Here is a 15035-nt window from a genome sequence, read left to right on the forward strand (position 1 = left end):
ACCTCAGTAGCTACCTCGTGTGAAAATGCACCCTAAAATGTTGTACCCAGGACAAGTGAAGATATTACTCTTTTTATGACATTACACTAGTATCCTTTAAACTGGCTATAACATGACTCTGGTTAGAGGGCAAGGTATCTACGATATCTATGACGTGAAAGGTCAAACAACTTCAGCCTCATGGCCAGAGTGCTTACTTCACTGTCAGTGCCTTGCAGGTAACCATGCCAGGTATACACATGGGCAGACTAACGATATAGTTTTACCGATCAGTTATTCTCTGAGAGACGGAATGACGATCCTGCCATCGCACCTCCGACATACGAGGTCTACAGTTAGTGGGGAGTGGAGGGGATGGAGTGGGGGGGGGGCGGAAGATCCCCAGTGGTTGCAGAATGCTTCACATATTGACGGGCTTCTCAGTCTGTGCTTTCTCTACCTTCTCTATTTTCTAGCCTTTTTTTCCTTATTCACCTTTCTCTTTCCTATAAATGGTGGGTGGCACTTCTTATTGTATGACCAAGAAGGGAGGTCTGGCCCGCAAGAGTACCAGAAATGGCTTCCCAGAGTGTACTTGAGACATATGGAAAACACATCTGAAACAGGTCTTTGGGGGGGAGGGGTGTGGGGGGGGGAGGGAGCGGCCTCCTAGGGTGACTTTTCCCCTCCTGGACCCAGATAGCAATGGGGGGGGGTCCATGGGGAATAGTGCTGTTGTATCTACCACAGAACATCCCACCTGGTGACCTGCAATAACACACTCACCCTGGCAACTGACCTCAACATAGTGTCCCTAAACGTTAAAGGTCTTAACCACCCAATCAAACAACAGAAATTTCTAGATTACTTAGCCAAAACCAAAGGGGATATAATCTTTCTACAAGAAACTAAGCTGACTGGGGAAGACGCAAAACGTATTAGAGGTAACTGGATCTCACCGATGGCTTGCTCGCATGCTGTTAAAAAGAAACGGGGGGGGGGGGGGGTAATTACCCTGTTATCGAAAAGATCCAACATCTCACTAGATTCACAGTCCCATGACAATGAGGGCAGACTCCTGGTCACACACCTGAGAAGGGGAGAAGTCCATTCACGTAGCAAACATATACGGACCTAACACGAACGATCCAGCCTTCTGGTCGAAGGTGTCCAGCACGTTGGAAAGGTTCCCCTAAAACGACCTCATGGTGGTAGCAGGGGATTTCAACAATCCTTTAGACCACATAACAGATAGACAATCCACCTGCCAATACCACCCCACGAGCTCACATGCTGTACTTAAAAACATATGCTTCAAATATAACCTTAAGGACGCATGGCGCCTCCAGCACCCAGACACTACACCTTTTATTCTAACCCACACAACTCCTACACCAGGATAGACTATATCCTCATTTCTGGTTCACACACATGACTAATCGAACACATGGACATAGCCCCTACACTGGTGTCGGACCACTCGTGTATTAGCCTAAAACTGGCTGGGTGTCATAATGAGAGTGTTCCAAAGAGATGGCTCTTTAACAGCGATGTACTCTCAGACCCTGCTGATAAAAAAAATAAAAAAAAATAAATAAAAAAAAGATCGACGATGCTATAACAGACGAACTTAAACACAATGACACTCCGGACACTAGCACTAATGCGCTCTGGGACGCACTAAAAGCTACCATCAGAGGTACACTAATTGGAATAAAGACAAAAATCAATAAGTGGTCCAACCTGAGATTAAACCAGCTAGAACAGGAGATCAAAAGTTTGGAGCAAGCCCACGCTACTTCCATACAGAATAGCGAGCTTCTCGCATCACTAACACCAAAAAAATGAGTACAACAAAATTCTAAGTGAAAGGGCAGGGCTATCGGTTAATAAATTTGGAGCTCTCAATCTATGCGAAGCTAACAAAGCGGGGGAAATTGCTCGCTTCCTATCTCAAACACAAATGCAACCAGTTTGTAATCTCATCCATTAAAGACCCTGACAACAGAACACATACCAAACACAAAGATATCCTTAGAACCTTAAAAGAGTTCTATCAGGAACTCTATAAGAATGAACGGCCCCTGAACTTAGAAGAATGTACCAAATACCTTGAACTCGATTTGCCGCAGCTAAACAAAGAAGAGAAAAATAAGCTAGGTCAGGAAATTCGTTACACAGAGATTGAAATGGCAGTCAGATTCCTAAAAGACAACAAGGCCCCTAGCCCAGACGGGTTTACAGCCTCCTTTTACAAAACCTTCCTAGAACAACTAAAACCAACCATGAAACACATTTTTAACCACACTGCTGCTAAAGGCTCCACGCCACAAACTATGACGGAAGCTAACATAATAGTCATTCCGAAGGAAGGGAAGGACCATCTCTCAACGAAAAACTATAGGCCTATATCCCTGAGTAGCGTAGACTGCAAAATTTACTTTAAGATCCTAGCGGTCAGACTCAACTCGGTTCTCCCAAAACTAATAAGCAACTCCCAAGTAGGCTTCCTCCGTACTCGCATGTCTAACGATAACACCTGCCTGTTGTGCCACATCATAGAGCCTGCCACCATTAAGGCTGAACTGGTAGTAGCAATCCCCTTAGATGCCGAGAAGGCCTTCGATAGGGTTTCCTGGGCTCTCCTAGGATGCTGCATGCAAGCCTTCAACCTAGGAGAGGACTATATACGCATGGTTATGGCCCTCTATAGAAATCCATCTGCCCGTATTGTCATTAATGGGTCGCTCTCTGAGCCTTTCACGCTACAACAAGGTTCTAGGCAGGGGTGCCCACTGTCCCCATCCTTATTTTTGCTAGCATTAGAACTCCTTATCAGGGACATCAAAGCAGACACTAACATTAAGGGGGTGTATATCAATGGCATCCAAATAAAACTTGCCGCCTATGCAGACGAGATACCAATTGTAACAGAACAACCGAGGACACCAATTGATGCCCTGATGGACACAATAACTAGATACTCCAGCCTCTCGGGGTACAAACTCAACAGAGCGAAATCAGAACTTAAGACACTAAACATTTACTGCACGAGAGATGTCCTGGGAGAGTCGGGGCTAACATGGCAAACACGATACATCAAATACTTAGGCATTGAATTTGGTAAAAACATGATAGAGACCCTACACCAGAATGAGAAAACACTACTAGGGAAAATAAAGAAGCTTCTGGAAGCATGGTCACCAAAATTCATTACATGGCGGGGCAGAATATAGACAATCAAAATGATGATCACCCCGATGGTTAACTACCTCATCGGTATGCTCCCGCTCCTCCTTACAGACAACTTTCACCGCAAAATAGCTAACCTCATATCTAACTTCCTTTGGCGCGGGAGAAAAGCAAGGATCAGTATAAAAAAACTAAGACTAGATAAAATACTAGGAGGGGTGAACTTAGCAGATTTCAGGCTATATCAGTTGGCTTTCCTGGCTAAACAAGGCTCATACTGGATTACTCCACCTGCTGGTTAGACCCCGGCATGGCTAGAGGTTGAGAGGGCCATTCTTAATAATCTAAGCCCCCTTGCACTCCTAACAACAAATAGATTAAACCCACTTTCCTCCAAATCCATTTTTAAACACACAAAAGAAGCACTACTTGAGGTTGATTAAAAAGCTGGAGCATAGTATAAAAGGGTCTAAACTGGAATCACTCTGGGCCTATAGCAAGATAAGGTAAAAAGGCAAAAGCCTAACCCTAGACACATGGATTAAGAAAGGAATACTCTTCCCCCATCAACTAGAAAACAACACATACCCAATTACATTCTCAGCCCTCCAGGCGAGGTATGGTCTGGCGGACATGGAGTTTTACAACGTCTTAAAAATTAGATCGGCCCTCACAAAAGCCAAACTATCTACCGTACAACCGTCGTATCTCTCCTTATTTGTGACAAATATTAACAAACTGGGCCACCAAGTCTCACAGATATACAAACTCCTCCGACCAAAATCCTCTAGACTTAATGGTAAGGTTACAGCCTTCTGGGGGCAACTGCACCCAGAGCCAACAAAAAGCAGGACTGGCCCGCAATATGGAGATCCGTCTCACGTAACAAGATCCCCCCCGGTTCTCTCCCAAACCAAATACTGGCTACTACACAAGGCATTTTGGACCCCGGCCAGGCTACTTGCACTAGGGCTTAGAAAGGATGCAATATGCTGGAACTGTAATCGGGAGACCGGGGACCTAGCCCACCTCCTCTTTCAGTGTACAGTACTTAAATCGTTTTGGGACAAAGTCTTTGTCCTGATAAGTGGTGTTTTTTAGTGTACTATGGTCAGAGACTCCTTCAACTTGCCCACGGCATGCAAAAACACAAACTTGAGAAATGATTCTGACAAAGACCTACTTGACCTGTTACTAACCTCGGCAGTGGAAATGGTTCTTGCCAATTGGAAGGAAACCAGTAAGACTACATACAAGAGCTGGTTAAACTGGAACATCCATCTCAGAGGGGCGGACAATATAGCACTACAAAACTCCCCCTGGAAGCCGTCTTCCAGGTCGCTAAGGAACTCATTGGACACGTTTCTAGACTCTTATGAACCCCCATGAACAAAGCCCTCACCACAGAAACATAATCGGTGACCTCAAAGCCGTTGCACCTGTACTATTGTATGTAAGCGAAATATCCTTTATTATGCGTAACAGTACATCAAAGTATGTAAAGTTGCCAATGATGTTCCCGTGTGCCAAAATATGTATCGTCTAACGGTTCCCCCTCCCCCTCATCTACTCCTTTCTCTTCACTTTCCCTCTTCCTTAGCCTGTCCCTTTCTCTTCTGCCACTGGACGCCTGATCGGGCTCATGTGGTCCATAAAGGCGCATTACCCACATGCTTTATGCACACATGTAAATTTAGACACCCTCGCTTAACCGGGTATATGCTTTCTGTATACCCTGTGAAAACCAATAAAGTATTTTGGGGAAAAAAAAAGAATAAGCTTAAGAAGTCGTAGGCTTTTTCAGTGTGGATGGAAGCTACTGTTCATAGGGGAGCCTCTATTAATGGATTCACTAGTATATGAAACAGTCTTGTAATATTGGCTGATGTGCTGCTGATCAGTAAAAAACACAGACTGACATTGAAGCACCAGACGACAACACCCCAGATATCCTAGTTGACAGCTTTTCCTCATATTTTACAATCAGTACAGCACTGATAAAGAGTGGTATGCTTCAAAATTTAGTGGAACCATGCCAAGCTTTTCAATAGGCACCCCAATCACTTTCCATGTAGTGGAAATCAAGCAAGCATATTCTTTTGTGTCTTGGTACATTCAGATGGCAGTCCATCACTGTCTCATGACTGCCTGGTGTTGCACACTTTGCTAAGCTTCTGATCGTGTTTTTCAGCTCCAGTTCCATGGGTGGGGTATTCAACTCCTCATCCTGCATCTGCCTTAACTGATTAAGCTTTGCCGATCTTGCATATGCACGCCTTGAAGACGTAGGCATGATTGGCACAGCATGCTCACTTTTTTTGTTTTATGCCACAAACCTGTCAGTAATTTCCATCTGTGAATACACCAAAGATCCCACAGGGGCCTAGAGATAAAAAATAAGAGCATGCTAGTCCTCCATTCTTATCTTAGCAATCAATCGAAAAAGTCACCGACCAGCCCTTCTCTTCGTGTTGTCTAGCTTTGTACTACAAGTAGTCATGGAGCCTCAGTTCCTCCGATAGTTACATGAAATCATTTTATAAGCAGTGTTGACCAGTCTTTTTATTGAGACAGAATTTCGCCCTCAAGTTACCTCATGTCCTCCTTAGTAGTTCTCATTTTCCTGTTTAGAACTTTCTTGACTCCTTACCTAGATACAAGGCACTTGCCCCATATCACCACCGTATGCTTCTCCCACTTCGACTTTAATTCCCTTGTAGATTCAACATTCTCCTGGAAGAAGTTATCAGTCACGTTCCTCAAGCGACCAGAAAAATGTCTTGTATTTACCCCATGTTATGAACATTAGTAACGGGATGCGATCAGACAGGTTTCTTCCCAAATATTCATCAACATGGCCTGAATTTCTTAGATGCAAATGATAAGCATCTCAAGACTGTTTGAGCAGTTTGTTTTCAGATATTAGTTGGGTGACGTCAACATATTGATGGAAGGAGACACAATGCTCCTGTAAGAGTTATCCTCCAGGCTCAACATATAGGTTAACAAGCTTCGGCAAAGACAGTTGGTCTGCTTTTAATGTGATAACCACGCAAACATCATTTATGCATGCCTGTATTTGCATATGTTACTACATTAAAGCCTTCACTGCTGGCATTGCTAGTGCTTGTTAACTTTCTTGTTTGTTTTTCTCTTGCAGAATTGTGTACATTTTTTAACAAACTGCGTCAGAAATGTATTTCCAGTTCAAGTAGCACTTTCAAATTTGAATACTAGTTTTATGTGTGATCAGGGTGTAAAGAGGGAGTTCCCAATGAATAATCCTTGCGGGTTCAATGCACAATATCATTCAGAAGGTGGCTACTGCTTTGCCTGGGACTGCCTTCTCCTGACAAGTCTTGCTGACTGACCACTGAGATAATGAGCTGTAGTACAGGTGTCTGCTCAGGGCTCTACCCATTTCTCTGATGAGTTCATTATTTTCAATTCCGTTTTAGTTCCTTAGAAACGCATATTCCAATTGTCGCACTTCCCCAGCACCCACATGACTCTCCCCCTCCATGCGGGGAAAGGACGCAGAGAGAAGCAAGCACGTATACTTCTATCCTGAGAAACACAATCCACAAAATTGAAAAGCTGTCGCCACTGGGATGTGAGAAATTGGAACAGGAGTTTTTGTTTTGGTTCGCCGTCCTTCCCCAAGGGTTTCTAAAGTTTCTCGCTTGTGAGGCGTGGAAGACCGTTCTACTAAAAATTACTCATCAGACTTGCAGGGAGGAATGTCAGCACTGGTCCCGTCTTCCTCTTTTGTAAGGATAGGACCTAAGAGGAGGGGGGTCTGTATCAGCCAGCTACTTATTAGCAGTGGAGATCATCATCAGAACCGATTGTTATGACTGACAGTGATTGGTTACTGCAGTCTCTCAAGACTTCCCTTGCCGCACTGGCCCTTCCTCAAGTGTTTCCTCTCGCATATTGCCCCCTCATTTGAACTTACTGCAATCTTAGGTGATGGGAGCCACTTCCTCCTTAAACTGAGTCTTCTGTTACCAGTGGCCTGACAGTTGAAGTGCGTTGCCCATTGTAGGTCATGAGCAGTACCAGATTCCAATCTAATGTATGTTTGCAACTGCTGAGGCTGTCTTGCATTGATGGCTTACTCATTACCTTCTCTCCAGATAGCTCATTTCTGTCACCATTGTACATTATTTTTGTTTGAGAGGTCTAGGAAAGAATTAGTTATACATATAAAACCGTGAGAGAGTTGGCTGGGGCTCTCAGTTGGAACAGTGTGAGAATCAGGTGTGTTGATGTACATCTGAAGTTGCGGACAAGAGAATCCTGCCTGGGTGACATGGGGTTTTTCACAGCATGCTCTTTCCTTCCAGCTATATTGAAATCTTGTCTTTTATCTTTATAGGAAGGCCGTTATTACAGTGAGGAAGCAGAGGTAGAACTCCGGGACCCCAATAAAGACTACAGTTTGTACAAGGAAACATGCCAGGACCTGCAGCGTCTCATGGCTGAAATACAAGACTTGAAGAGCAAAGGCAGCAAAGATGTTGTAAGGCAAAGCCAAGACTTGTGATTGGGAAGAATGAAATGGAGCTTTAAGTTCAGTCATCAGAGAGATTAGCTGCAAGGTCAGAGAGATTATACCAGAGCAGTGGGGCCCACAGTTGTTTGTGCTGTGAGAGGTTGTAGAACAAGAAAGGCGCTAGATAGTTTTGCAAAATTTAAGACCTGAAAGTGAGGTGTGTACTTCAAGAAATAAGTACTATATAATGTGCCTGTTTGCGAGGAAAGTTTCTTGCAAATAGAAGTTTGTCCAGGAATGTGATGCGGTGCAAGATGATGGTGCTGCTACTTAAATGTTCTGGGAGGGATTGTGTAGCTGAATAATGGTGGCAAAACATGTTGCTCCAGAGGTTGGTACTCCATGTTCTTTTCGGAGTTACAAAAATAGACCTTGCAGTATTTATTTTGGGCCAAAGAAGCATATTGAGTGCTTACAGGGACACAAAGCATGTTTGTGTAAGGGGCAATATTGTTAGAGGATGCTGTAAGACCAAAGTGTGTCTCTTCGATGAGAGATTGCAAGAAAGAAGTGATGATAATGGTTCTAAGCTCATTGGGATGCTCCTAAAAGCCTTTCATAAGCAGAGTCGAGATATGAAGTGATTACAAACACCCTAGTGATAAAGCTATGGATTAATGCCTTTGCGTGTGTTTAAGTACCCGATGGAGTATTGAAAGAGCCTATTGAGCTCAGTTTATTAAGCAGCCTTCAAAAGGTGATAACAGTTTAAATGTTTAGGGGCATTTATGATGAACAGCTTGCGGAGAGGCAGATACCCACATGTCGGAGGTTGCCGGGATCAGGCATTACCTGCCAGCCTGTCCCATTACTCCGATTGAAATGGTGGCAGAGAAACTCAGGCTACCGTGGCTTGTAGGGACTACTTGGTGTTGCATAACAGACTGTACAAGGCACATACTCGGTGAGCAAGCTAGTATATGATGAGACTGTTGAAAGCTATTTTCCATGTGCTGACTGAGCATATACTCAGTGAGCAAGGTAGTATGTGGTAAGGTATTATCTGGTGTGGTAAATCTTAATTCTATTTAACATGTCACTTGTGTCTCTGCTGTTCTGTTCTTTCATAAGAAAGGAATAAAGACCCAACAATATATGAGGCCTACTACAAAATAAATTGGTCAAGATGCGATAAGAACACCAGTATGTATACCAGAGAACAAAGGACAATACTTCATTAAAGAAACAGATTCATTTTTATATTTTGATATAAATCAATAATGTATACATACCTCGGCACATGTGTTTTAAAAGGTTGCTCAAAAGAGGTGCGATTGAAAAGTATTTTTGAAAGTGCTCATGTGCAAAAAGTGGAGTAGAAGTAAAGCGTGAAAGAAAAACAATTCTCTCTTTTTCAGATGGACAGTGGCTGATATAACTTCAGGGTAAAAGTCAGTGTAACAGGCCTGTTTGAAGAAAAATAAATATATATATCTATATATCATACATTCCAAATTCCTCATCCAGAAAGGAGCAGCATCAATCAATCCAGGCGTAGGGGTTTGAAAAAAATCGAAGTTTCCACCCGTCTACTGTGTGATGGGTTGATTAAAACCTCAGCATGCGGGTCCTCATCACCTGTGGTTGGGCACAACATTGGGGTCCTCAAAAAGTTACATTTCGGACCCACATGGGACAAGGAGACCTTCATTTCCAATGTTCCTGAATAGTAATTCATCGCAGAGGTGTAAGTCCAAGAATATGTGGATTCAAGGGTGAAACTAAGTTGCTTCAATGTGGAAGCGACGTACTAATTAACCGTTTGCTTCTTCACAATCGGAAAGCAGCGCCCCTCACAACAGCTGTATCTGCTGGCATCGCATTGTCCGAGGAGCATTGGAAATTAAGGACTCCTGGCCCAGTGTAGGGCCAAATTTTAACTTGTTGGGGACCCCAATGTTGCGCCCAACCGTAGGTTTCCTTACCCCGTCCACCCTGTCCTGATGAAGACCCACATGCTGAGGTTTAAACCAACCCTAAATGCAGTAGTCTGGTCGAAGCGTCAGCTTTTTCAAACCCCTAGGCCTGGATTGATTTGTGTTGCTCCTTCATGGATGATGAATTCGGAATATATGATCATCATCTCCCATAAAAACAGACTTTAAGAATATATATAGAGTTTTCTTCAAGCAGGCCTGTTACACTGACTTTTAACCTGAAGTTATATCAGCCAGTGTACATCTGAAAAAGAGTGAATTGTTTTTCCTTCACACTTTACTTCTACTCCACGTTTTGCACATGAGCACTTTCAAAAACACTTTTCTATCGCACCTCTTTTGAGCATCCTTTTTAAACTCATGTTCCGAAGTATGTATACATTATTGAATTATATCAAAATATAAAAAATGAATCTTTCTTTAATGAAGTATTGTCCTTTGTTCTCTGGTATACATACTGGTGGTATTCTCGCATTTTCACCAATTTATTTGGTAGTAGGCCTAATACATTGTTGGGTCTTTTTCCTTTCTTATGAAACAAATATGACCATTAGGACCACCTTGTTTTCTGTATCACATTGTACCCAGGTCCTTTGGTTTACCGTGGGTTACCCCATTATTCTGTAATGGTTCTGTTTCTTCAGGCAGCAGAGATCGAAGAGCGCCGTATCCAGAGCTGTGTCCACTTCATGACCCTGAAAAAGTTGAACCGGTTGGCTCATATCCGGCTGAAGAAGGGACGTGATCAGACACATGAGGTAGGATTAAACACTTTGTGGTGGTCATCGGAATGAAACTGAGCAATTGATCTTGTATTATCTCTTCGTCTCATATCTAATCAAACCCCTTTCCTTTTGAAGGTAAAGCAGAAAGTGGATGCTCATCACCTGCAGCTGCAAAACCTCCTATACGAAGTCATGCACCTTCAAAAAGAGATCACCAAATGCCTGGAATTTAAGTGAGTACCAAATGTGGTTTCATGAAGCTTGATAATGTAAATTAACAAAAGCAAGGAGCATCCAGGGCAAGCAGTGTATATCTAAATTTGGTAATCGGTTCAAAACTGACGGCAAGATGTACATTTGCATATAGTTTTCAGACTGAATGTGTGGCTAAGCATGGAGCTACGGGTACCTTCTAATTCATTCAAATATACCACATCATTCAACTAGTCTAAATAACCAGTGTTGAGTTATCCTTTCAGCAACATTGGCTGAATAGCAAATTAAAACCCCTTTCATGCAAGTTTGTTATACGAATAGACAAAGTAGCCAGATTTCTGCTGCATCTTGTTTACGTGTCTGGAAGGGCAGATTCTACCCGGTCTAATGTCATGATAGTGACATAACCTTCATGTCGAAATTTAAAGTTGGGTAATTTGGGTTTATAATAAAGGGAGACTTTTTTTATGTAGATGCATACAGTGGACCACTGAACTTCAGTAATGGATGACCCAGTTCACCCACCCTTCCACCTTTCCCAAGATCCCTTCTCAATTTGGAACTAACTTAACTAGATTGAGTTCTCGCAGGACTTTTTGGTATCTCAGGCAATTTATCTGAAAGGGAACTAAGCCATTGAAAATGAAGAATAATGGAAGCAAAAGACAGGACCTTGTTGATATAGTTCGTCTACAGTGAGAAAGATTCCATCTATGAAAATAAATCACAGGGAGTACACTTGTAAAGTTTCAGTTATGGCCATTGGAAAGGACTTTGAGAGTAGAGTGGCTCCCAGACAATGCCAGACCGACACCGCAGTTTGTATTGGTTTGATCTTAACTCTTAATGCCTTATGGCCACTAAGTAACAGTGTGTCAGGCGGCACAGAATTGGCAGGGGCTCTTAGAAAGGCAATATGTTGTACTTCTGATGCCATTTGTTAGACTATGTGGCTTGTGCAATAATCCTTAAAGGGAAAGCCACTACCAAAGCCTGCTGCTCTCTCAAATGATGAAGGGCTGTCACAGTTTGCAAGGTACTCCAAGGATACCCCAGTCCATGGTAGCCTAATTATTACGGAGCATAGCTTTGCATAGGTCCTTTGAGGAATGGTAATGGGAGCATTTTGCTACATGTATACAGTAATTTGGTTAGTCTAACCATTTTAATGAGGGAGAACATGCCTACCATTAACAAAGGAAGCCTTTGGTTAGTGGAACACAGATGCCTTTTGCTAGTGCAGTCCCATATTTGCCATTAAACAAGGATGTAAAGTCATTTAAACTCAGGATCAAATAGAGTCTGAGAAAAATATAAATTCCACCTCATCAGTATTCAGCAAGGTGGTGGAAGCAAAGAGGATCCATTCAGATTTGCTACAGTGTATTTTCAATCTATTCAGCTCAAAAGAATGGATGTCATTCATAATCAGTGTGAAAAAGTGCCTCTTTTGACATGGTTAACCCCCGCTCTTTTTTTGCCTGGAAAAGTATGATTGATATTAGTGCACAGGGTCCCTGCCAACCAGGTCACCTGTGCCAGTACTTTTTCCTAAAACTGTTCCACAATTGGTCCTTCAAGTCCCCTGTAGGTCCCTACTAAATGGTACCTGGGTACTGAGGGCATTGGGCCTGAAGAGGGTCTCCTAGGGACCCCTCACCAAGGCCATGCAGACAGCCACTGCAGCATGCATGCCCTGGTGCAGATAAAACGACAAACTCCACATTGCACACTGCCTGTGTGCCATGCCAACTAGCACTACCTAAGGTATAGGCAAGTCACCCCTCTAGCTTGCCTTACAGCCTTCAGGCAGGGTGCACAATATCACAGGTGTGGGCATATCTGCATGATCAGATATGCCTCTACAGTATTTACGTCTGTTCTTAGATATTGTAGGTGCTAGGGAAGCCATAGAGATTATATGAGCTGAAAATTCAACAACTTGAGTTCCTCAGCAGCATGATGGCTTCTCGGAACACAGGAGTGTTTGGTACCAAACAACTCCTCTCAATAAAGCCACACTGATGCAAGTGTTAGATTTATTGAAACATGTTCTCAGAGGGCACCTCAGAGGTGCCCCCTGAAAGCCTATCAACCCTGGTGTGGTCTCTGACTGGCTTTAGGCAGCCTTCCACCACCAGACATGTTTCAGAACCCATTGGTTGAGAGGCCACGCTCTCTGGGACCAGAAACAAAGCATTCCTGGGCAGAGGTGTCACACCTCCTCCCCCAGGATGGGCACAGTGCTCGAGAGGGACGCTTCAAAGGCTTGCCGCCTTTGTAATGCGACCCCCAGCTAGCAGCAGATAGACCCCCACTTTGGGTTGGAAAACCAGTGGGGAAAAAAATAGGAAGAATAGGAGGTGTGGGGGCACTAGAGGGCGCGCACGCAGTATGGCCGCACTCATGTGAGGCTCCTGCTGCCTGGGCTAACTATCCTGCAATTATCCTGGGTATTTGATCGCCTGCCGGACCGCGACCAGGTGTACCTGTGGCTGCTGTTCCCCTGCGGCTCCGACTGAAGTTTGGGAGCTGGGAGACTCTCAGGGACGGAGTGCGGGGCGCCGCAAGTTGCGCCGGGCCGGTGGCTGCTGCGTGGTGGTGGTGGCGGCGGCCGGGAGCTGGAGCTACGCGATCCCGGTGCTGGCCGCGAGGCGGGTAGGCCCCGGCCTGTCCATTGGTGCCGCGGTGACCTCCGGAGCGGGGATCGAGGAGGCTGCTCGAGAGAGTGAGGCGGAGGGCAGCGGGAGGGCTCATGACTCGTCCTGTGCCTGGCTTGCCCCCGCCCCCCCGCCGCACGACTTGCCTGGGATAAGCTGCGGAGCGGCGTGACCTGTGCTCCACTGTGGGATTGTGCTGGTGGCCTGAAGGGACTCTCTGCGCTGCACGGGGGGTGAGCCGCCGCCCCCCCTCCCATCCTGGACTGATCGTGCTGTTTGGGGTGGTATTGGATGGTTGCCCCCTCCCCCGGCGCTCTACCTGTGCCTTCGTGCGCTGGCTGATTTCCCGCCGAATGTGCTCCGGACCCCCCCCCGGCTGCCCGTGAGTCTATGCCCCCTGGCAGGTGGGTGGCCCTCCTGCTTCGCTCGCTGTGATGAGGCTTTGAGGCCTGTCGGAGATCTGGGACGAGGTGCGTCGAAGTGGCCTAGTGCTGCACTGACCTGGACTCTACCGCTGCTGGGCCCCCCCTGGGGCTTGCTCCTGACCTCCCCCCTTGCATCTCCTTGCTCTTGCCTGGGCCCCCCCCCCTGATGTTGGTCTGCTGGTGTTCCTGCCGTGGGGGTGCCTCGTCGTGGGACTGCCTCCTTCCCGTGTATGGGCGGCCGAGGTTCGGAGCGGTGTGCTGGCTGTATCTGCCCTGGTGGGGGTGTGGACTGCTGAGAGGTGCCCTTCCTGGATTTCTCCTGCGCTGCCGGGTGGGTCTGTCGTCTGCTCTGGCCCCGGCGTGGGCTGAACTGCCCTTTGTGAGCCCCTGTTCTTGACCTGCCTGTGGTAAGGGCGACCTTGGCTCCTCTGGGGTGGGAGGCGACCCCCTTCCACGAGCCCAAGATGGGCAAGCATGACAACAAGCAGTCGAAATTGTCATTTACTGCCCCAGTTGCGAAAGCCGGGCTGCGGAGTGCGCATGATGCTGGAGGCGCACAGGGCCCCCCGGCGCCCGACGCGGACGCGGCCTCACCGCCAATGGATCTTCAACAGATGATGCGGGAGATGCGCCAGGGCTTCGCCACCGTTGTGGACAAGGTGGACCGACTTTCTTCACGTATGGATGCGTTCGCACAGAAAATCGATGCCCATGAGGAACGCCTCACTGAGGTCGAACGGCGGATCTCGGAGAACGATGACATGACTGCTTCCCACTCTACGCAGCTAATGAAAATGGACCGTGTTCTGCGGATCATAGCTGCTAAGAATGAGGAGTTAGAAGCCTGCAGCCGGCGTAATAATATTCGCGTGGTAGGTGTGCCGGAGTCCACTAATACAGGGCGCATGGACGAATATGTGGAGAGGATCCTCATTGCCTCTATTGGCTCGGAAACCTTCTCTAAACAGTTCATCGTGGAGAGAGCGCACCGCTCCCTCGGACCGCGACCGCGTGCTCCACCTAGGCCCATCATCGCGCGATTCCTAAACTACCGCGACCGAGATGCTGCGCTGCGGGCTGCGCGTATGAACCAGAACCTGTCATGCGAAGGTGTCAACTTCACCATTTTCCCAGACTTCACGCCTGTTGTTCAGGAACAGCGTCGCAAATTTGTTGATGTTAAGAAAAAGCTGCGAGCTCTCCAAATCGACGACGGGTTGCTCTATCCGGCGAGGCTGCGGGTCACCCATCAAGCGCAGCAACATTTCTTCACGAACCCGCAGCAGGTGGAGGACTTTTTGAAATCCCTGCGGAGGATGCAAAACTAACGGCCTGATGAGGAG

At 46.0% G+C, this 15035-nt stretch overlaps 1 protein-coding gene across 2 annotated transcripts in view; it reads left to right on the forward strand.

Moving 5' to 3' along the window:
- Window positions 1-15035, forward strand: part of THOC5 (THO complex subunit 5) — a 332064-nt gene that overhangs the window by 89994 nt on the left and 227035 nt on the right. For both annotated transcript variants that reach the window (XM_085636167.1, XM_085636168.1), the window contains exons 3-5: window positions 7553-7696; window positions 10311-10424; window positions 10527-10624. In XM_085636167.1, coding sequence (XP_085492293.1) covers window positions 7553-7696; window positions 10311-10424; window positions 10527-10624 — 356 coding nt within the window. The remainder of the gene's footprint in view (window positions 1-7552; window positions 7697-10310; window positions 10425-10526; window positions 10625-15035) is intronic.

The sequence above is a fragment of the Triturus cristatus genome, chromosome 11 (assembly GCF_964204655.1).
Source record: "Triturus cristatus chromosome 11, aTriCri1.1, whole genome shotgun sequence".
In the NCBI taxonomy this organism is placed as follows: domain Eukaryota; kingdom Metazoa; phylum Chordata; class Amphibia; order Caudata; family Salamandridae; genus Triturus; species Triturus cristatus.